The sequence below is a fragment of the Leptodactylus fuscus genome, chromosome 7 (genome assembly GCF_031893055.1).
Source record: "Leptodactylus fuscus isolate aLepFus1 chromosome 7, aLepFus1.hap2, whole genome shotgun sequence".
NCBI classification, from domain to species: Eukaryota; Metazoa; Chordata; class Amphibia; order Anura; family Leptodactylidae; genus Leptodactylus; species Leptodactylus fuscus.
The window spans coordinates 60,952,220-60,975,226 of NC_134271.1; the positions used below are offsets into that span (position 1 = coordinate 60,952,220).

Below are 23,007 nucleotides of genomic sequence, written 5' to 3' on the forward strand. Positions count from 1 at the left end.
TTAAGGAATTTGGTGTGGAATTTTCCACGCCGAAAAAAAAAGCCTCCCATTGATTTCAATGGGTTCTACTTGCATTTTTTTTCCAATAGCGGAATTTTCCATACTATGTCTATAATACGCAGACATACAACACAATATGCCACCCATATTACTGCTGTGTAAATGTAAATGTGACTATTGTTATGGAAGAAAAAAATAAATCCCAGGAAAACTAGATGAAATAATCATACCAATAATGGTAATAAAATAAAAACATATTAAATTATTAAATGGCCAAAAAGTTAGTCTTTGGTATTAAGTTTGCCCGCCTCAGGCTAGTTGTTTTTTTTTTCTGGCACAGAGCATTTTCTAGCCATTCTGTGAAAAAAAAAAAAAGCACAGTTGTTAATATCCAGCTCGACACATAAGGCTTGCAAATCTGCAAAAATCTGCTCTTGCTCTTTTTTTTCTCCCTGCAAATGAGAGCAGGAGGCATGTACGAGTGGGAACTAATAAAATCACACCCAAGTTTCCCCGTCTAATTTATCATAAACAGACACGAGCAAAGCAGCTTTGTGCAGGATTAGAAGCTTCATTCTGCAGCGCTGGCGAGGGATGATTACATAGAGGCCAAAAATCTGCATTGTCTCTTTAAGAGACCAAGTCGGTGCAGAAAAAAAAAAAAGAGGAGACAGACAGAGAGAGGAAGAATAAGAAAGAATGAGAGAACCATTGCCTGCGCTCTCCCCCACCAAAAACCCTGAGGCCTCTTGTGTGTGTACTAACCACAAGCCTTTGAGTGCCTCATGTATTTACAAACTGAGGCATGTTCAAATCAAAGGGGATACCACATGACATAATTCACATTAAAATGTCAGCAGGCTGACAATTTATAGAGCCAATCTGCGGAAGGTGAGGAGCAGTAAAGCCTGGGTAATTGTTTAATGCCTACTTAAACCAACGGTGGCTTTGCCTTGGGGAAAAGCGTCACGTGCTGCTGTGAACTGTCAGCCAGCATGTGCCAGGGGGACTGGAGTTGTGCCAGTCCAGAGATAACAGCTTTCACTTGTAGCTGAGCTGGCCCCATTATATGGTGAGAGCCGACACTCCACCTTCCCTACTAGACAAACAGAAGCTCCCCATATGGTTGCAAGCTGCCAGTTCGAGCGCCTGCATTTTGTTAGTTTTATGCAGCCTATCTGTCAGAGCAGTCCCCAAAGGCCTGAGCCTTGTCATTCCCCAGTCTATTGGATATGACAAACATGAAAGAACATTGCCAGAAGAAGAAACAGTGAGCAGACGCAGCTCCATGAGCGCAGCGCTGAAGTGGTTAAGGTGCTATAAAAAGTGCCAGCGGAATAGACACTAGTGCGCTTTGTGAAGTCCTGGCTCGGACCACTGAAACCGGTACCAGTAGTAGCCGGATCAATTTGTGGAATGTGGCACGTTGAGACCTGTGAGGTCTGCATACGTTCAGCGACACCTCCCCCTCCCGTCTACCTCATTAACTGAAACACATTAAAACAAGTGTGCTTTGGGACCAGAAAATGAGACTGTTAAACTAGGCTCCTCTAATCCTCATCTACTGTGGGAAATGAGGTTGCATCAATTATGCTGAATCAACAGATCAACAGTTACTTGCCACCGGTTCCACTATGGGAAATGGACGCACACTAGTCTGTCCGTGCTACTGGAATCAAGCCGAAATCCCACCAGGCAGAGACCAAAGACTAACGCTAGCCATACATTAGGGATTCCAGAGGGCCTCTTCTGAACAACCTGTGTCTCATTCATAGTTGGTCTGTCAAGGATGTCAACAGGATGGACAACAATGCCATTAGTTAAATATGACAATTGATCTCTGCTGTGATAATCTGCTCTGGGCTTCCATTGATGGGGCACAGATTTGGTTTGTCATTAACCATCTGGATCTAGGCCTCGATCAGAAAAGCTTAAAAGTACTTTATCAGTATTCTATACAACCTGAACTTCATACAGTCAGTGCTAAACTGCAAACTGCTATATGCGAGTGTAGATCAGGAGGAGGGCATCATGAAGATCAGCAGAAAATGTCCAAACACAACATGTAGGTATTAATACAGGGAAAATGATCAGACTGGCACAGGGAGTAAACACAATGAAAAGCCTGGAAATTAGACTCATTTATACAGAAAAGCACAAGGCCACATAGGGGGTCTCCTGTGTTCAGAAGAGTGCCCACAATAACTCGTAAGCCCTTGTATTTCCATTTCTACTTATTACATGATTGTCACTAAACATGAACTGTGTCCTAGTAAGTCCTTATCATGCTTATGTTCACATACTCTAAACTTCAGCAATTCTTTGTTTGGGAATTCAGCTTTATTTGTTGTAGATTTTGCTTTTTTTTTTTTCTCGACAAAGCCATGAATGGCTACAAAAGGAATGGGCAATAAATAGGAAGTTCTTATACTTCTGCCCTCTGCGCAATCCACTTCAGGCTGCAACAAAAAAGGCCTTAATCTTATACATTGATCGGGTTATTGCCTTTCCTAATGCAGGGGCAAAGCCCTTAAAACTTGTTGAAGGCGTTTTATCCATTTATTACTAAAATGATTTGTTTGTCTGCAGACATCGCCATTTGCATCAATGTTTGCTCGTCCTCCCCAAAATTGCTCTAACTCCATGTCTAACGTTCTATCTTTACGCAAGGGTAGAAGACTAATCTGAACTCTCTGATCCCTGCTTAGGAAACAAGAAAAGTGACCACAATCTCTGCTAAGGATTTTTTTTTCCGTCTTATTAGCTGGTCAGCTCGGAAAAGGCAAATCGTCTAGGCCATTAGAAGGCTGGATGTTGTCAGAAACCATACAGGGATAAAAGCCAAGTTATTCAATATTCACCTTTAACCAAAACCAGATTGCCACTTCTTTTCTAGCTGTAAATTGTCTGGACTTGTGCCCCCACTGGGAGAAAGGCCACTGATCTGCACTGGTGGGTGCGCTCAGCTTTGTTTCTGGCATGTGGAGGGGTTTTCTGTATCTGACAGTGTAGAAGTTAACTCTGCGCTAACCTGATTATAGATGTGCCAGCCTAATGGATTACATTTGCAAGAGGAAACATAACATGCAATCAATCTCAATCCACCTCAGATGTGAACTCTTGGTCTAAGGACCACTCTCATTCATGGTCTCTTCTCCCTCACAGGAGTGTGGTCAGGGAGTCAGGGGGAATAGGCCGAGGCTGCACTATGTCATTCCCATTAAATAGAGTGTAGGAGAAATGAGAGATATGTTAGTTCGCAGACTGTATGCAATGTGCATGGATGGAAGGTAGGTGGAATAAGCCTGACCAGATTTATGGGGAACTGTACCTGACCGTTCATACTAAAGCCATTATAGAATGATTAGAGAGGAGGGTGAGGCTTTAAGTCCAGTGAAAATCAATAGAAACGTCTGGAGGAATTCTATGGGGCGAGCAAAAGGCTATTTACGGGATTTTCACTGCTTCTATTCTTACAGTACAGAGAGTCGGGAAAGGGAGGTGGGATCTTGCACTGGGACATAACAGGACAATGTATTACAACAATAAAATAATTATAATATATACAGCATATGCAGATTAACCCTCTATTCTGCATCACTGTCCATATTGTACAAAACTGTAAACAGAAATTGATGAATGTGCATTACGTCAATGTAAAATATACAAAAACAGAGTGGTTAAGTGTATAAGGTGTATAGCACTCTTCCACCTAAGCTTTCAGATCTGTATACTGAATACTTCTGTCTATGTATTACAACTAAAAATATCAATCAAAGCACTAAAAATATATTAATATTTGTTATGTCTTAAGCTGATCATTGGTCACTATGGTCATTGCAAGTGCAGCTTAGAATTGGCATTTTACCTTGTACAGCTTGAGGCTGGCCTCGTGTCTGGCGTTCACAGTGTGCAGACGGAGTTTGTCCAGGCTGTTGGTGTAATAGTCACAGGCATTGCACTTGAGATGTACTGGGTTCCCAATGGCAACACATTTCAACCTCCACTCGTTGGCTTTGCCCCCTTCTTTGATATGAGCCACAAGCTGGTACTTCTGAATATGTTTGTCAGTTTTGCAGTGCAGCTGAAAGTTGGCCTTCAGCTGAGTGTTATATCGACATAAATTACACTGGTAACAATCTCCCACCACCGACTTCCATTCTTCCTCAGGCAGACTGCGCTCCGCTCCCATATGGAGACCAAGCATGTCCAGGTTATCCGTAGTGAAGCGGTTACATACTGCACACTGGAAAAGTTTAAGGGAAGGGTCGTTGGTTTGCGTAAAACTCTCACCCAGATTCATGAGTTCTTCTGACACCAGCTGTCCACCTCCCAATCGCATGTCCAATGGGATTTCACCACCTACTTCAACAAAACAAAAACAAAACAAAAAATTGACATAAAACTCAATAAATATCCCTTCTTCGCACATACACCAGCCATAACAGGAAGGAGCAAACCAGACAGGCTAGCTTCTGCTCCCCTCACATCAATGAACCTGTAGAGTCCTTCATTGGACCACATTTAGTATATTCCACCTGAGAACAACTAACAAAAATTGACTGTTCACTTGCTGTTTAATATAGCCCACGTTTTACTGGGAGCCATAGTCACTAGATATTCAATGCTATTCATTTTACCAGTAGTTTTAATATTAGGGCTGACGAGTATATAGATCTGTAATATCTAGCACTTGCACTTTTCAGATGCCCTTTTCATCTTCCCCCAACATTGCCCAAAAACAAAATTACTCCCAGTGTCTTCTAAATAAAACTATAGATCCAAAACCATAAGGTTCCCTTCTGAAGTTCATAAGAGAGATGCTACCATCTGCAGCTAATAAGCATCTCAGCAAGGCTCAAGAAGGGAGACAATGATGTAGAAAAGCCCCAGAGCTCAGCTCTCGACTGTGACTACTGTACATTATCATTCCAAGACTATTAATGTGCAATCTTAGTTAAAGCTCAATGGAATCTCAAGAATATGTCTGACGTGTAAAACAAACAGACCAATGTAGATAAAATCAGATTTTCATCATAAAAGTGAACAGTGTTAAGTGGAGTTCAGGACCACTCTCACAGCAATGTACATACATATCTAGGTTGGCCTGTGTTTATCATATGGCCATACAAGGCACATGCTTAGGGCAGCTGGTTTTCAGATTTTCTTTCCTTATTTTCTGCCTAATTACAGTTATTTGGTTTCATTTCTTACCTACTGTAGGAGCCATCCCTGGCATAGGACTGGTAGGGTCGAGCTGAAACCCTCCCATTATATACTGTGACTCATTAGCTGGGTTGTCCATCTTGAGATTCATGTTTTGTGCTAGGTAGAAATGATAGAGATCTGCTTCGGCGGGAGAGGGTAAACTGCTGATCCCCAAGTGCCTGTTATGTTGAATTTGGGTCATGTTTTGCTGAAGCAGCATCATGTTGTGCATGTGCTTCTCACTGGTCATGTGAATGCGCAGGTTCCTAGCGACATTGGTTTCATAATCACACACTTCACAGCGCCAGGTTGGTTTGGTTTTTGGTTTAGTAGGTGAAGGGGCTCCGCAAGAATTACTAATGTTGGAAGCAGCAGCAGCAGCTGCCGTGGCAGCAGCAACTGCAACTCCGGCAGTGTGGCTGAAAACTTGGTCACTCCCTCCGTTCTGTAGATTCTGCATGTTGTTCAGATGCTTGTCAGACTGCATATGAATACTGAGATTGCCTTTGGTAGTGGTGGAGTAGTTACAGACCTCACAACGGAATGGCTTGTAACCACAGGTATAGCTCTCTCCCCGGGCAAGACGGGGATGAGGTTGCCCAGATTTGCAGTAGCCACAAGAACCACCCGGCTCAGGGTGCTTTTCTTTCATGTGTGCTTCCAGCGTTTGCTGGTATTTGTAATGCCAGTTACACTTTGGACACTTAAGAGTCTTACATGAGTTCCGAGAGTGCATCATAGTCATGTGTCCACCAAGTGAGCGTGATGAGCCCAGTACAGTGTCACACTTTGGACACTCCACCCCACTTCCAGAAGGGCATTCCCCTACGCCAAGATCGCAGGGGTTATCAGCATGCTGGTGGTGGGTGGCAAAGCTTCCATCCTCTCCCTCTGCACTTTCATTTGGTTCAGGTGCTGTGGCATTGTCCCTATTGGCACTTTCATCAACAAAGTCCAATTTCTTCCCTCCCTCCACCATACTGGCATCAACGCCATCACTGTTAAAGCTTAAATGGTTCCTCCTGTTTGCACCATCATAGACAACAAAGGAAGAAGAACATGTAGAAGGTGTACCCCTTGCCATAGGCTGGGACACATTAGGCATTAAATTATAATTAGAAATACTTTGGTTAGTGAGAGCCAGGTCCTTGTTGCCGCTGCTCTCGGCAATCGCCCCAGACTCATCCTGAGGCCTATCCACAAAGTCATCCTCAAGCCCACGTGGAAACAGTGCTTTGCAGTCCTCTCCTTCCTCATCACCTTCCTCCTCCATTTCTTCTTCATCCAACTCCTCCTCATCATCTGCCTCCATCCTTTCTGATATTTCCTCTTGTACTCCCAATGAATGCTTTTCAGGCTCTGCAATTTCAGGTTCCTTGCTAGAGGAAGGTTTGGTAGTACAAGAGCCTGAGGAGCTTAAAGAGACAGAGTTTATGGTGGTGCTAAAAGAGGAGTTTGACAACCCTCCAAGATTAAGCAGGGTATTTTGGGACACAACATTGGGCTGTGTCTGGTCTGCCCCACTGGAAGTAGTGTCATTGTCTTTTAGAAGTGCTAGGCTAGCCTGCAAGGCTTCATCGCCCTCCATTCGAATGCCACTAAATTTCCCATAAAAACTATTACCAGGTCCAGTAGTGTTGGCAGGTGGAACTAAGGGATGCTGAAAACTTTTGTTTTTTGGTTCCAGAAAACTAACAAGAGGTTCCTTATCTTTCCCAATCCCTTGAATGATGGCAGAAATGTTCTTGTTACTAAGAATTTTACGCTCATCCTCACTTAGAGTCATTCTATGGTCATGCACAGCATGGGTCACAAAAGACCGCACATAGCCAAAGGAAAGTTTGCACAAAAAACACATTAGAATGGGTTTCCTCTTACCATACAGTACAAAGCCATCATATTTGGACAGATCTACATTGTTGGGTACATCTTTGGATACACATGAGCTTTTGGCAGAACCATCACTGTTTAGGTAATCCTTGTTGCTTTTGTGGCGCACATCAAAAACACGGAAGCTGTGCAGGACAGGGCTTACGCCCGTAAGGGTTGAGGTATCCAGGAAAGATTTGTCAGAATTCTCAAACCACTTCCTGAAAGACGAGGCTATGTGGAAAGTGTTAATAATTTGGGGGTAAGAAGGGCCCACAGAGGATGTCTCCTCAGACTTCCCTGTTGCATTAGGCAAGTTATTTTTGTAGAGGGAAAGAAGAGCCTCGCTTGGAGTACTGTCACAGGCTTCACCACTTTGGATCAGTTGGCTGACACTCTCCACTATATAAGCAGAACCATCAGGTTGATACACTATTTCACCAGCTAAATTCTCAACGTCACTCTCCTCCTCCCCTTCTTCACTAACATCGCTTTCACTTTCCTCCTTGAGAGCAAGAGATGGGCGAGTACCAGGACAGCGGTGCTCCATATAGTCCTGTAGAATAGGAAAGGAGGATGAACATTCGTTGCAACAGACTGCTCTGCTGGGAGACTGCGAGATGGCACCAGATGGGTTAGCGCTTTCAGAGGCGCATTCATTGAATGAGCCACTCAGACTTTCCAGAGACCCACGGCTTTCCATGTTGGGCTGCTCCATGCTGCCAGATTGGTCAAGGTGGAGGGCACTGTTGAGTTCAGTCCATTTTTGGTTTCGAGAAGCGCTGCATCCATTGTCCTTCCCAGGGATAACAGAAGTGTCACAGCCTTCCATGGCGAGCTCTGCACGTTGAGTTCATTGCACCCAATACAGCTGGGATCTGCAAGGAAAGAAAAAAAAGAAATAATTAATCTGGATGAAGTAATATAAACAGATAATTCAATACAGTATTCAATTCAAGGAATATTTCAAACAAAAAATTAGTAAAATGCTTTACTATAATGATACTAGGATAAAAGACACTACTTTTCTATATGAAGTTTGGCACTAACATTTTCATAATTTATCACAGCTACAGGCTTGACCTTGTTTCAAGTGCCAAATTCACATGCAATTTCCCCACAATGTCAGCCATTGGGTCTTGGTTTGAGTGATTGACAGCTCAGTCCAGTAGCACTGGCAAGGCTATAAGGGCGAGAGGGTTAACAGGCTAATTGCAAAATCAATGCCATAAAAGCTTGGTAAGTTCCAGGAAGCTGTGGGAAGGGGAGGCAGCAAGAGGAGAGAAACACTTTGACTGGGCACTAGGGACTTGTGTATCGATGCAAAACCCGTTGTACTCCCTTGGTCAAGGAGAGAAGAAAAATCTAAAATTAAGCCCCTGTTATCAATATATGAATCCAGTGACCCTCCAGAACCATGTCCTCCACATCTACACAACTTATTGGAAAGGGGACAAGGAAAAACTCCATTATCATCCAGTGCATTCCACATTCAGAAACATGTGGCCTAACATAAGAATTTGTAGTTATGTACCATCCATGTCTAGCAACGCTGCAAATAAGACTGTAGAGCCATCTGCCCGTTCTTTTTACTGCTCTGTTTTCCACCTCTCTTAGCTTTCATCTCTTACTCTGATTGTCAGTCAATAGGAGAGAGGCAGCTCTCACTTAAGGAAGCAGAAGTCAAACTCCACTGGTCGATCAGCACTCTGTCTATAAAACATGTTTTCCCGTAAAATCAATGACCTCCAATCAGAGTGCGGACATTGAAGGCAATGTGTTCCTCCGCTGTGTGTTCTGCTTGAAGCCAGCAAGATACCCTCTTCTAGTGGCTGAAAATCTGACACAGCAGAAAAAGACGACCCACATTTCTCTAACTACCAAATACAGACACCGGCTTAAAAATTCAACTAAAGACTTGTAGTCCTACACTGTAAATCTTAAACTGTAAAAATGGTCCACGTTGGCCATGAATTTGGCCATGAATTAAACAGCTAAAACTGCGCTCTCAACAAGTGGGAATCCTGTGCTCTAATCAAAGTAGTGAACGTCAAATAATCATTACATGGTAATAAAGGCACGAGATGACTTCTGATCCATTCTCATTTATATAAATATCCCCGTCTGAACACATGTGTACCACTCGTGGCAGCGTGCCAATGCTGGGCAGGAAACAATTTTACTAAAAAAAAGAAAAAAAAAACAATAGCGCTAAACAAATGCACAAGGAGGGGGTTGGACCGTGCCACCCTGACATCCTCAGGATTAAATCTTAACAGCAGTACTGTGTAATCTGAAATTGTTAATTAGAACAGTGTTAATTAGGCATACAAGATGCAGGTTGGCAACGCACCAAAAAGGGAAAGAAAAAAAAAAGCTAAAAAAGGGCAATAAAGAAAATGTCACAAAAAGGAAAAGAACACCATTGCTGGAGTCTACTTTTGACACAGTGACATTATTAGAAAAAAAATATACCAGTGACTGAAGATTCTAATATATTTAATCGTCATATTTGATAAACAGATTGCACAAATTCTTCCAGAAAATAAACATGTGTACGTGTGAAACGTGCCTGTGCTCCAATTTTTAGAAGGTGGAACATAAAAGGCTAGTTTTAGATATTCAGAATATAGGCACACTCTAATGTCTATATTTACAGGGTTGTCCAGGATCTGAAAACCTATCCACCAGATAGCTCATCAGTATCAGATCAGCCAGGGTCTGACACCTGGACCTGCACTGATGAGCTGAAACGGCTGCTGGAAGCGTTACATAACTGGAGCTGCAGTTACCCAGCGCCATCGCTACAGTGTACAGAGCTCCATACACTGTATATAGCTACTGCAGCCCCGCATCAATTCACCTGAATAGTAGCAGTGCTGCTTCTGGCCATATACCTTTTGTAGGGCTTCCAGCTCAGTGCGGGGTCCAGGTGTTGGACCCCAATCAATCTGATCAAATATGAGGAACGCCCCCCAAGTTCTCATCTATGGAAGAGCACTGTCAGGAGTAGGGGCACCGGCACCGATAGCTCTTCACTGGGGGCACAGAAAGGGAAAGACGGCCTTCTAGTGGCGTATTACACCGCATGTGCCCCAGGAGGTGAAAGGTCCTCTTTAAAGGGAGCCTATCATTAGCAAACTGCAGTGGAATGTGCAGGAATCATGTTATAGAGCAGGAGGAACTCATCAGATTAATGTATAGCTTTCTAGGAAAAAAGATTTAGTATAACTTGTCATTAATTCATTGAAATCTCTGCTCTTTCTTTGCTATAAAGTCAAGTGGGCGGTCATATTGGTGACTGTTAGCTATCTCTTTATGCACAGTCAAAGTCTGTCAGTCACTGATAGGACCGCCTCCTTGACGTTATAACAATGAGAGAGCTGAGATTGTACATAATAATCGATAAAGGTGGAATTAATCACATTAAAGGGTTATATGTATAATATCCAGCACCCTCCGGGTAGTTTGATAAATGTCACACTTATGCAGGTTTGTATCTGTCTGTTCCTGATGTGGACAGGGGTAGGAGTGACTCCAAGAACAATCTAGGGGTCAATCTGCTGGTGGATGCTGATGGCAAGATGTACGAGATTGGCACTAGGAAAGGATAATTGGCTCAAAAGTATTCTAGGAACCAGTTTGCCATTTGTAAGGAGAATTTCATTCCACAAGAGGAAGTTCCAGATGTAATTGTGACTCTTTGTGAGTGTGCCAGGAAATCTTCTATCACAGGTGGTCAAGGTTTCAAAAAATGTAACTGCAGGGGAAAATGTCTTTCAAGAAAATGTAGCTGCAGGAAGCCTGGGTTACTGGTTAATTCGACAGGCCATGACAGTTTACCATGTCGTAAAAAGTAGGAGGTTGGTTGTTTACAAATGGTGAGAATAAGACTGTTTTTTCATTGAATAAAACGGCCATTTTTATTTAACAAGCACTGATGAAAATCATGTGTGTGTGTGCGAATGTGTATATATATATATATATATATATATATATATATATATATAATTACACGCACACACACACATATGCATACATGATTTTGGTACTTTTAGCATACTTGCAACAACTGGTCTGTGGTAATACAGCAGTACTGTGAACAAGCAAGTTGTAGACTCTGCTTCTTCCAGCACCTCTCCTTCAAGTGTGCACATCACACAGTGGCAGCATCTTGGTAAAAGTTACAAGTGTTTCCTACACAATTTTTTTGCCTTCACTGTGTGTTTTCTTCCCAGCAGGAAAAGACATGAGGTGAGAGGCTGCCATCAACAGATGTCTCTCTTCCTGTTGCTCTGGCAAAGGGTGCCGGAATTGGCACCATGACAATACAAACAAGAGTTGCCCTGTGCATGCTCATTAATGGGGCACAGCACACACACACACAGACACTGAGAATGGCAAAGGCCTTCAAATCTTAATAGGCTCATTAGCATAAACAGCTTTTCTAACAGCAGGAAGCTAAAGGAACTACCATACCAAACAAGACTGCTGGCAGCTCGGTTACAGCCTGGGGATCACCAGCAGAAGCCCATGCCAGCCTGTTTCACACAGGCAGAGCAGAACGGGGCACAGCCCTTTCTGCATTGGCAAGCTGTTTTACTCAGTCATGCACCCTGGAGCTTTGCAAGGCTAGAAAGAAAAAGTCTGGGAGACAGGAGGTGTGTTGCCTCTCTGCCAGGTGCTTAGGCGTTCTGATGTGACAGATAAATCCTGCTATTGATTTAGTCCCTGGCCAGATCGCAGCCTTTTCACAATCCTATTGATTCTTCATTTGTAGAGTTTATCTAGGACCTAGGAGGTCTCTCATGCAAATACAAGACTAGGAACGTATGGACCTCCAACAGTCCCTGCACTGGATGACTTGAAAAGAGCGTCTCAGCTTATTAGTCATTGATTTACATGGACAAGTCAATAAGCCTGATAACCGTTGGGACATTTAAAATCACAATATTCCATGAATACCGAGGCATATTTACTTGAGAAGCCTAGGCATAAAAGAAAGTTTTATAATAAAACTCAATGACTCCTTACTCATACAAAGAAAAAGTGACAGTATACAGGATGTGTTAATAACATGAATAATGATGACCTTCATATGAGACTGAAGGAGAAAGAACGCCAGATAACCAGAAGACACTCGGGCCTATAGTTATAGGAAACCTAAATTAAACAGGGTTCTATAGTGACTGCAGCTCGGATCAGCCGAGATAAAAACGTAAAAGAATAACGCCACAAAAAGACCACAAGGTCTGTCTAGTCTGCCCTTATATTATTACCATTTTATCTTAGGATAGATGTGTTTATCCCAGGCATGCTTGCATTCACGGACTGTAGATGTCCCAGTCAAATCTGCTGGAAATGTATTCCAAGTCTCAGCTACTCTTTCAGTGAAATAATATTTTCTGACATTGTATCTGATCCTTCCCCAACTCTCAAACTGCGCCCCTTTGTACTTGAAAAGCACTTAAACCTTATTTATACCTTAAAGATATTTAAGGTTGCAATCATGCCCCAATTTCCCTTTTTCTCTCATGACTATACAGATTAAGTTCTTTAAGCCTCTCCTGATATGTTTTATGCTCCAAACACTGCACTATTTTGGGGTTTGGCCCACGTGTTTTGGGGTTTGGAATATTTATTAGCTGATCAAATATTGCTTGTCAAAAGGTAAAATATTCCAATTTAAAGGGGTTATCCAGTTTCTAATATTGATGGCCTATCTTTAGAATAGGTCAGCAATATTAGATCTTTGAGGGTACAGCGGATTTTGCTACTGCAGTGCTGCCCTGTGGAAGACTATGGGCCAGCGCTGCAATACCATAACTCACCACTGTAAGTTATATGGAGAATTATGTAAGCATTACAAAGAACCCACACTTTCCCCAAACAGCAGATATACAGGGGTCTCAGCTGTTGGACCCTCGCACACCTAATGTTCCTGACCAGTCGCGTGACTAGGAATGGCGGGGCCCCGAGGCAAACTTTTGACATGCCCGGACATGCCTTGACATGCCTTTTCACATCCCGTCACATGACCCGGGACGCAGGCCGGGGTCATGAGACGTCAGACGACTAGGCCGAAGTCTGCACGGATCGTGGAGAGGTAAGTAAGTAAGTTTTTTATGTTTCTTACCTCTCCCAGTCTGCTAATCATTATACTTGGGGGTCCGAAAAGACCCCTGAGTATAATGATAGCAGCGGTAGCAGCTGTCGCTGGGCCCCTAATGTCCCGGGCCCTGTGGCAGCTGCCTCTGCTGCTATGGTGGTAGTTGCGCCACTGTTCCTGGCCTATCCTAAGGATAGGCCATCAAAACTAGAAACTAGAGAATCCCTTTAAGATGCACAGTCATAAGAAAAACAACTGAATTAATTGATTTTACATATAAAGACATATTAAAGAAAAAAATCTGGTATTATGCAGGTCTTAAAATTAGGCAAGTACAACCACAGATTCCACCATTACATTATTTATCCATCAATAATTATAGCAAAATGAATAAACTTGACTTTATCAGTCTCTCATATTGTTCTACTAGAATTTTGTCCCACTCTCCTTTACTATGTTGCTTCAGTTCTTGTGGGCATTCAATTACATACAGCAATTTACGTTAGGTTGGGTTGAGGCCTGGACTTTGGGCCATTGCTTCACCCAGATTCTGCAGATTTCACCCATGTTGTTCCAGATTTGCAGGTGTGCTTGGGATCATTGTCCTGTTGTATGATCCAGTTTTGGCCAAGATTTAGCTGTTACGTAGATGGCCTGACATTTTGACTCTGGAATACTTTGGTATACAGGAGTGCAAGGGGCTGAAGTCCTCTTGTAAAACAAGTCCAAAACGTCAACCCTTCAACACTGTGCTCGACAGTGGGAGTGAGATGTTTAAGCTTATATGCTGTGCATTATGGCTCATCTACATTTCAGTCTTGTCTGTCCAAAGTACACTGTTCTAGAAATTTTGTTGTTTGTTCAGATGAAGCTTTGCCATGCTGCCATTTTTAGAAAGAAGATACTTTCTCTCGGCAAACCTCCAAACAAGTCATTCTTGCTAACTGAGGTATGTAGAGTTTTACATGCAGCTCTTGTTTTTTTTTAAAAAATATCTTTGTGCACTGCATGGTCTGACCATGGGATGAACATGCTATGATGTCACCCGTCTGGAGTATCTTCTATTTGTGAATAAATTGTTTTAATGTAGAATGATGTACTCAAAGATCACTTCTGATGTCTTTCCTCTTCGGCAATGTGTTAACCTATGTCCAAATACTCCAGACCAGCAAACTGCCAAAACGTCTACTTTTATAGATGTAGTCATACTTACTGATGATTAATTAATCAAGGACATTTGATTAACAACACCTGGCTGCCACTTATCCTCTTAATTTCCAACGGAACAGTAAGGGTGTGCTTAATTTTTCACACACTGTTTTTGCATTTTGGTTTAGTCTTTGTTGTCTAAATAATGACATAATGTCATATGTTGCTGTTTATCTGATGTTGTATTTACCTAACTGGAAGACCTTCTGAGCACCTGATGCATTCTTACTATATTCTGATACATAAAACCATATCATTCAAAGAAGGTGCACTTTGTTTTTTCATGACTGTAAGTAAGGGTGCACTGGAGTACAGTTTCCTGTGCACGTGCTGCAAACATCAAGGATTTATTTTCTTTTCATAGACATTTTGTGATGTTAGAAGGATATGCCCTGCATAAGCCTTCAGATAATATAGACAAGAAGAGTTTTCAACCATTTCTACTTTTTTTGGTGTACTGATATAGAAGCGAACATTGCTTTGCTTATAAAGGGATGTTTAAAGGACGACCTGCTTGACAGATTAGATACGCCACTCAACACCAGAGTCTTGGCCTGGTGTTCCTTTAAGAACATGCGAAGCTGCTTAATTGCACAGAACAACGTGCAGCTTTGGAGTCAGACATCAAGTTAGTGCTGGTATTTAGAGCGTTGACTGGGACTTAAAAAAATGATTTCCAGCAGGAAATAAACTGAAAAGGGATACATGCTGAAAGACTAGTCCGTATATGGGATATAAGGACTGGATGAATATATCCTATGCATTCAATCAAATGCTGTATACTAAGACCACTGACAAAAATATCAGCTTCTTCCATGCTAACAAACCTATCTGATTTGTTAATATGGACCACTGTGATGCCTTGGAAAAGCTACATTCCAAGAACTGAATCTATAAAAGCTACCTTACTCATACCAATAGGCAATCGAAAGGCTTATTTCCCATAAATACTGGTTTAGGCACAAATCTGCCTCTCCTTGAGCAGATGACAGGTACACTTTAGGTACAGATAAGAGCACAAGTTGAAGCAAGAATAGGATTCAGCTTCTTTTGTCTGCAGTATTTGTATTTCATAAGGTCTAAAGAATTTAATCCTCATCCCTTCCCCAAAACCTATCAGTGATGTTTCAGCTTCAGCAAAGACTAAAGACCAATTTTGCTGTAAACTGACCAAAACGCACACAAGTAAATGGACGAGCTACCTCAGTGTATAAAATCTCAACATCCAGGCAGTAGGAAGAACATGGGATTTAACTCATTAAGGTCTAGAATAAAGAAGCTGGGTGGACTGGACTGGCTAGGGTTGGAAGGGTTAACTGCATTGATGGCCGCTGATAATTCCAAGCTTGTTCCTTTATTTCATTTTATCCACTCGTGCTGCTGATAAGCAGGTTTTACCGGAACTGACACGCTTGCAGGCAGCAGAATTCTGACCAGGCTGCAATGAGCTAACAAATTCATTTTCATTGATCAGAAATCAGCAGGGCAGTAAGTGATGGGAAATTCCATTAGACTCAAGCACCTGGTTTCCCATCCTCTCTCTCCTATAGGGAGGGTGAGGAGATGTGGGTGAGTATGAGTGGATCCTGTGTGCTCACTCCAGTCTTTTACCAGAAGTACTCCTAAGTTATCGGAGAGGTCTGCAAGCTGGCAGTTCAGCGCAGTATTTTTAAGTCCATTAGGTAGCACTGATGTTCCTGGAGGTGATGGCAGGGCTGAAGAGGACAGTAAGACCTGATACAGCTTGTTCTGTGGTACGCTGAGCATAAAAGCCTATATAAATACTCAAGATAATAGGACAGGCATCACTGTATGCATGTAACTTGTGGTTCTCCAGGGCAGGTCTCAGAATGATAAATAAATGCTGAAACTTGTAGTTCTACCGCCAATCAAGAAGCTAATTTTCGGCTTTTGATATATTAACAACAGTTGAGGATGACATGTTCCCATCAGCTGGTTACAGTAGCCATGGTTCATTGTCAGGTTCTAGTAGACATACAAGGTGTGACATGATGATGTGTGCTGAAGGGGTTAGCTAAACATGGCCCACAGTGGAGCTGTTAAAGGTAATCAATAGCACTGAGATAATATACCAGCCTCAGCCACAATATTGATTGCTGGGAAGATGATAAAACTGTTTATTAGGATAATTGCAGAGACCCTTAAAAAAAAAAAGTAGGGAAAAAAACCCTGTGCCTTGTCCTGGCAGACAGATGGCAGCAGGACTGTGGGGTACTCTCACTGTCTTGGGGCTGCAGTGTAAGCTGAGAACACACCTGCAGGCGGAGGGGAGGGGTGCTGGTGTTTTGACACGGTTTATTTTCCCTGGTAACACCTGTTTGTATCATTGTCACTGTGATTAGGTTTAATTAGGACTTGGCGCAGGCTCTGCTCGCTCAGCTGGGGCACATCACTGCCTGCCCACAATGAAGGAAACGCCAGCGGCTTCGGCTCTACCCCTCTTACCGCTCACTCTCGAAAACTTCAAAGTAAATCATCAAGTTAAATGCAGATTCCTGAGAAAGAGAGAAAAGAGAGGGAGGGAGAAAGACACCCGAGGCAAAATGCAACCAGCACCCAGCTGCAGAATTCTTGTTGCACGCTACCCAAGAGGAAAGGCTCCACCTCAGATACAGACAATGCCGGAGTCCTGTGGTCAACCCCATGGCCTTTGAAGCTTGAAGCCAACACTATAAGAACCAAGCCATGACTTTTTATTGCTCATAGGAAGGGGGAAAAGCAAAAATAAAATATAAAAGGTGTTGGGAGTTTTTTTCGTAGAAGCTTCCAAATGTAAACAACCTGCATCTGCTTTATAACACACAGATCTGGTTTATTAAGCTGTCATGTACTAGGAGGAAATTATCTTCATGTTATTTCTGCAAAAAATGAGAGCCAACAGAAGAATGCCGCATTCAGCATGACCATAAGCATGGTTCTACTGCCACGTGCTAAGTCTTTGGGGTCAACAGCAATGGTCCTTATCAACCTAGTTGTCTATGAATTGATCAATTTCATACTAGGGAAGAAAGCTGCAGACATAATTCCAGCATTACTCTGTGCAATATAGATAATCTTTCCAAGATAAATTGATCATTATAATCCACAATGGAAAAGATGACTGAACAATAACTATAGATAGTTAATATCAAGCACATGTTCACACTGTAAAAATAGGGCGTGACAGTGACTTTCTAACCACCTAGAGCTGAATCTCATTTGAATATGGTGAAGTCAACTCAGCAGGGGCCATGCGAGGAGCCATTGTTGCTGTATGTGGTCATATATAATGTAATATAGGATATCAGTCACAGTAGTTGCAGTAGGCCACTGAAAACCAGCAATACTCTGTCTAGAAGGAAAGCTTATCCTGATGCTGACCTCTTGCTGAGCCATAGGACCTGGCTGCACATGTTCAGCAGTAGGCAGGATTCTGAAGCCAAGTTTTCACAGGAAAGGGTTTTTCACCTGAGGCCCCTTCAAGATGCTATCATGATGGGAAGAAGCTTCTGTATAAAACCCTGGCTATAAAAGATGGTCTGTCTTGCTGCACAGCTGTATAAACACACCAACCAGCCATAACATTAAAACCATTCATGGCAGAAGTGAATACAATTGATTATTTTGTTACAATAGCACCTCTCAAATGGTGCTGCCCTGCACAGAAACCATGTACCACCTACTGAAACCTTGGTCCAGACCAAGCACAAGCATTCCTGGATTCTTACAACAGGATGATGCCCCCTGCCACCCTACAAAGACCATTCAGGAATGGATTTTAGAAGCATGACAAAGAGTTTAAGGGATTTCCAGCACTAAAAACAATGCAGCTGATCTGTACAGAGCCCGGGTGTCGCACACCCACAGATGACTTACTGATGACATAAATCATTAATATCAAAAATCTATTTGGTACTGGAAAAACCCTTTAAGAAGTTTACAAATCTTAATCTGAGCAATGGACAATCCACCTGGCCCACCTGGCCATTTACAGAACAGAAAACATCTGCTTCTAATGTCTTGGTGCCAGGTACGATCGGACACCTTCAGAGGTCTTGCCGAATCCTTATGTGGCAGAGATGTTTAAGCAGCACAAGAAAGACCTACACAATATTAGGTGGGAGGTTTCTATATTATGACTGATAGGTATGTACTCTCTGAAAAGCAGCCAGTGGCTGAAAGGGTTAACATTAAGTACTATTTCATTGTTCTCATCTCCCAGGAGGAAGAACCCAGGATCTGTAGCACTCAGGCTGAAAAATGCATGAAGGCCACTTCTCCCTAGGAAACGACCAGAGCAGTTTCACTAAATCCTTCTTTGTCTGGACAGTAATTAATATTATAATCCGTAGGTAAGATGCCCTAAACCTCAGGGCAGCGCACAGCTGGGAGACCCTCCCCCTGCCCCAGCAATAGGGCCTTGCCAATTCTCTGTCTCCCCCCACCACTCCCTTATAAACGAGATCAGGTTTCAGCACCCCCCCCCCCCCAATGTCTGCCTCATCCACATGGCTCAGGTCAGTCATTACAGAGACTGAGAGCATGTCACAAAATCACAGAAAGGCGCAGTAATTCAACCTGTGGATTTGTGCTGTTATATAAAAAAAGAGAATGTACATGTAAAAATATTTTGTTTCCACTGCTACAATGACAACTTTCTTCTATAATATCTTTTATAGATAACAGCATTGATGTTTGAAGAACTAGAACATAAAATCTGAGCGGAAATGATAAGACACTTTGCAGCAATTGTCATACAGAAAACATACTTTGTGCCTCTTCAAGTAACCCCCCCCCATCCAGAGATACATTTAGGAACATGTCCTATATATCGTCCTGATTTTATATATATATATATATATATATATATATATATATATATATATACACACATACGATACTGACCAACCTTCAATGTAAGACTTCCTCCATCTGGGAATAAATTTCTGATGCAGAACATAATCATGTAAGAATACTGCCGCCAGTACACTTTTATCGTATATGGTAAAACTAAACAGCGCAGCAGTGGACAAAGGTGTGCAGCAATGGATACAGGCGTGCCCAATAACTTAAAGCAACAACTCCGATGCAAACAGCCATGACCCATATACTTGATGATAAACCACATATAAACAGAAGGCCTACTCTTCGCTATGTTTCTCAGCAGATTACTCTCCCAAGAATGATCAGTTTTATTGAAAAGTAGCAGAAAAAATAAAGTGTTAAACATAAGCAGTTACGGCTTCCTATAGTGATCAAACAGGTACACCTTGCAACGCCACTTTTTGCACAAGTAACGGATGTCAGAAGAAAGCAGCTGCAGGTAAGAGAAAGCTTTTAAAACCGCTGAACAGAAGTGGCATGGTGCCTATTTCTCTGCTAGCCCCGGGCTCTCTGCTGCTTGCCAAGTCTGTCTATGATCTGGGCTACGTCAGTGGCAGGCACCAAGCCAAATACATGCTGGATCTAGAATGTTGGACCCTCAATGGGCCTTTTAGTAAACACCAAAGAAGGCCATCTAAGTCCAGCAGGATGGTGGAAGCCTAGGGACACACAGAGGATTGTGGTTAGCAGCGTTGGTTTTTGTGTTCCGGAGTGTGTACTCTTTGCTCACTCCCCTCTACTACCTGCCCAAACCTGTTCTATAAGCCACACTTTACACTTACTGATTCACATCTGCCCGTGTAGTCACTCCCTCTCCTAAAGGACACGAACTTGGCTGTCGAGTCATCACTGTGTCAGGAAGTGAGGCTTTTCTGGAGAGCTCCCAAGTCATTTCCTAGACAGATACTTCAGCGAGCCTGTATGAACAAACATTCTGCACCAACCCACACAACAATATACATACACACACAGTACAACCGAACAGAGCCAAAGGAAGCCGGGAGGATGACTGTACTCTGCAGATTTGCTTGGTAACTGCTCTGAAATGTACTGCAGTCTTTTTTTTTTCTATGTGTCATCCCTCTCTGTGCTTCAGAAGATCAGGGAGGGAAAAAAATATATACAGCAGCATGACAGGTGAGAAAAGGGTTACTGGCTTCTAGCCCCATCTGATAAATAGAGCTGCATTAAGAAGGCTCTCTCACTTTGAGATATGATGTCACTAACCTTTATTGATCCACAATCAGGGAGCTCAGCTTATCTCTCCTTCTGATATACTAGCCTCCTGCACTCAAGTCTTGTTTAATACACTGCTCAGCCACACACATTCCTCAGCTAGCCATCCTTGTACCATACACGCGTGTGCAACCAATATTTCACAACGGATGATTCGGGATGCACCAAAGACAAGGGCCGATGCAAGGTCATCCAGGTACTTTGACAACAGTCATGAGTGTTTTATGGCTTCTAGAATGGTAAAGGTTATGAAGTTAGCATGAAAACTTTTGAGTCTTCCATAAGGCAGCAAAAAAAAAAAAAAAAAATATCCATGGGAGATCCAACTGTGCTCAGTGAACATCCTGGCCCTCTTGTGTAGACGCCAGTGGGACGCAGCCAGGAGCAGGTACTCGGGGAAGGATCAGGCAGAATACATGAAAGGCGCTGTAGGACAAGTGTAGGAATTATACCTCCCATTGATTTTCGCTCTGGGGTATTAGAAAGAACACAGCATTTACCAAGAGATTTTTTTTTTTTACTCCCCTGAAAGCTGACTGCTGACTTTCAATCCTAAAAGAGACTTAAAAGAGGCTTATCAGCCAAATGATCACTTGAGAGCCCATCACTTCATCCCATGTCAGATAACTTATCCTATTGTTCCACTTGGAGCGGCCGTTTCTGTCACCCAAGTTAAAAAAAAAAAAAATACAAAAAATAAATAAATATGATGGACAATAAAAGCCGCTAAAGTGAGGAAAAGCCTAAAACATGTCCCTCGTCACTCATCTCTGTCCTGTTGTGCTCTGTAGCCCCAGGCTAGAGGTAGCCGCAAGCCTGTAATTGGTGAGGGAAGAGATTAGAAATATCGGCAGCTCCTAAGTAAGACTTTAATTTACTGCTCAATCAATAACTCTAGGGTTCTATTGGCAAACTGTCTACATCTCTATTGACTCACACAATTCCTCGTATCAATTTATCAGAAATCATCAGATATGGCTCAAATTTAATAAATAAATGGAGAACCAGCGGCCCTGCCTGTGTGCAAATGGTCCCTAAGAAGGAGCGAGGCAGAGGATGAAATACACTTTCCACATTTGCATTTGAGTTCCATTTTAGGCTTGCAGGTAAGAGCTGTAAAATGAAGCTTTTGGGACCGTATTATGCATTAGGATGAAATAAAGAAATGTATAAGGAAATAAAACGCAACAAAATATGAGGACAAGCTAGTAAATATAGAACAATGGCATTGGATATCGTTGGGTGGAATAGCAATGTCCCACTCATGCAGACAGCTCTCTCTGCCACCCTGGCATCTGAATCCCTACATCATATCTACAGGTCTGGGCTTAATTGCTGTTTTGCATTTCATTGAGACAAGTATCCAGTACTTACACACTGCCAGACAAAAACAATAATGCTCTAATGAGGAGGTGCGTGCTAATTAGCCCCCACATCTCTCGCACCACATTATTTCATGCTAGTGGGCTCTCTACTTACACAGCTTGACAAAAGTAACAATTGGAGCCCATACACCAATTTTCATTTGGAGACTACATAAGAAAGGGAGTTTGGGGGATGGGATGCAATTATGAACATTAGTTAAATGGTGGGTAAGGCTGGGTTTACACCCTGGGCCCACTTCACCTGGGTGTACAAATCGGATATTGGCTGTATTTCCCACATTGAACACGGAGCCAAGACTGGTGGAGTCCCTGCCTCTTTCTAGGACTACTGTCCCGTACTGAAAATATGATTATTTATTATTATTATTATTATTGTTTATTTATATAGCACCATTAACTTCATGGTGCTTTACATTTGGGCGTTACATACAAAATATACAGGTAGATATAAAACTAACAGTGACCGACTGGCACAGTGGGGTAGAGGTCCCTGCCTGCAAGGGCTTACAATCTATGAATATGTAACGGGAGAGCAGCCCCACAGGGACGAGCATCATAGACACCCTCACCTATTTACTGTCTCTATCCCCTTTTCCTCAGATTGCAAGTCCAATGTGGGTCAGGGCCCTCTATCCCACTTTTGGTATTGGACTTGTGTTGTGTATTTTGTGTATTGTACGTAAACCTTGAAATGTACAGGACCATGGAATTAATGGTTCTCTAAAAATAAATAATAAATATAATAGATAACTATGGTGTTGGAGTCATGGTTCCAGTTCTGTGTTTGATCTAGGATACACAGCCAACATCTGGCCCATGTCTCACAACTGGACTATGCCCGTGTGAAGCCGGCCTTTGTGAAGTTATTTGCACAATACTGTTCTGTTAAAGGAACAAAAGCCCCCACAATTATGACAGTTTTTTATGGAATATAACACTGCAGCATGCTAAGGTATTCTGACTGTCAAACTGCAACTGAAGCCTGACGGAAAAGAGTGCAGGTTTGAACAGAGCCTACGAGTCCTTACTGTTGTAAATGTAAAGTTAGGGTTAACGTCAATGTTAAATCAAAGTAATAAATCTTTGTGTCACTAGTTAAAATCTCAC

At 42.4% G+C, this 23,007-nt stretch overlaps 1 protein-coding gene across 3 annotated transcripts in view; it reads right to left on the reverse strand.

Annotated features, from left to right (window-relative positions):
- Positions 1–23,007, reverse strand: part of ZFHX3 (zinc finger homeobox 3) — an 84,406-nt gene that overhangs the window by 42,857 nt on the left and 18,542 nt on the right. For 2 of the 3 annotated variants that reach the window (XM_075281997.1, XM_075281998.1), the window contains exons 2-3: positions 5,215–7,955; positions 3,869–4,365 (exon numbers count right to left, since the gene is read on the reverse strand). In XM_075281997.1, coding sequence (XP_075138098.1) covers positions 3,869–4,365; positions 5,215–7,909 — 3,192 coding nt within the window. In that variant the 5' untranslated portion in view covers positions 7,910–7,955. The remainder of the gene's footprint in view (positions 1–3,868; positions 4,366–5,214; positions 7,956–23,007) is intronic. The other variant, XM_075281999.1, reaches the window with a different exon arrangement.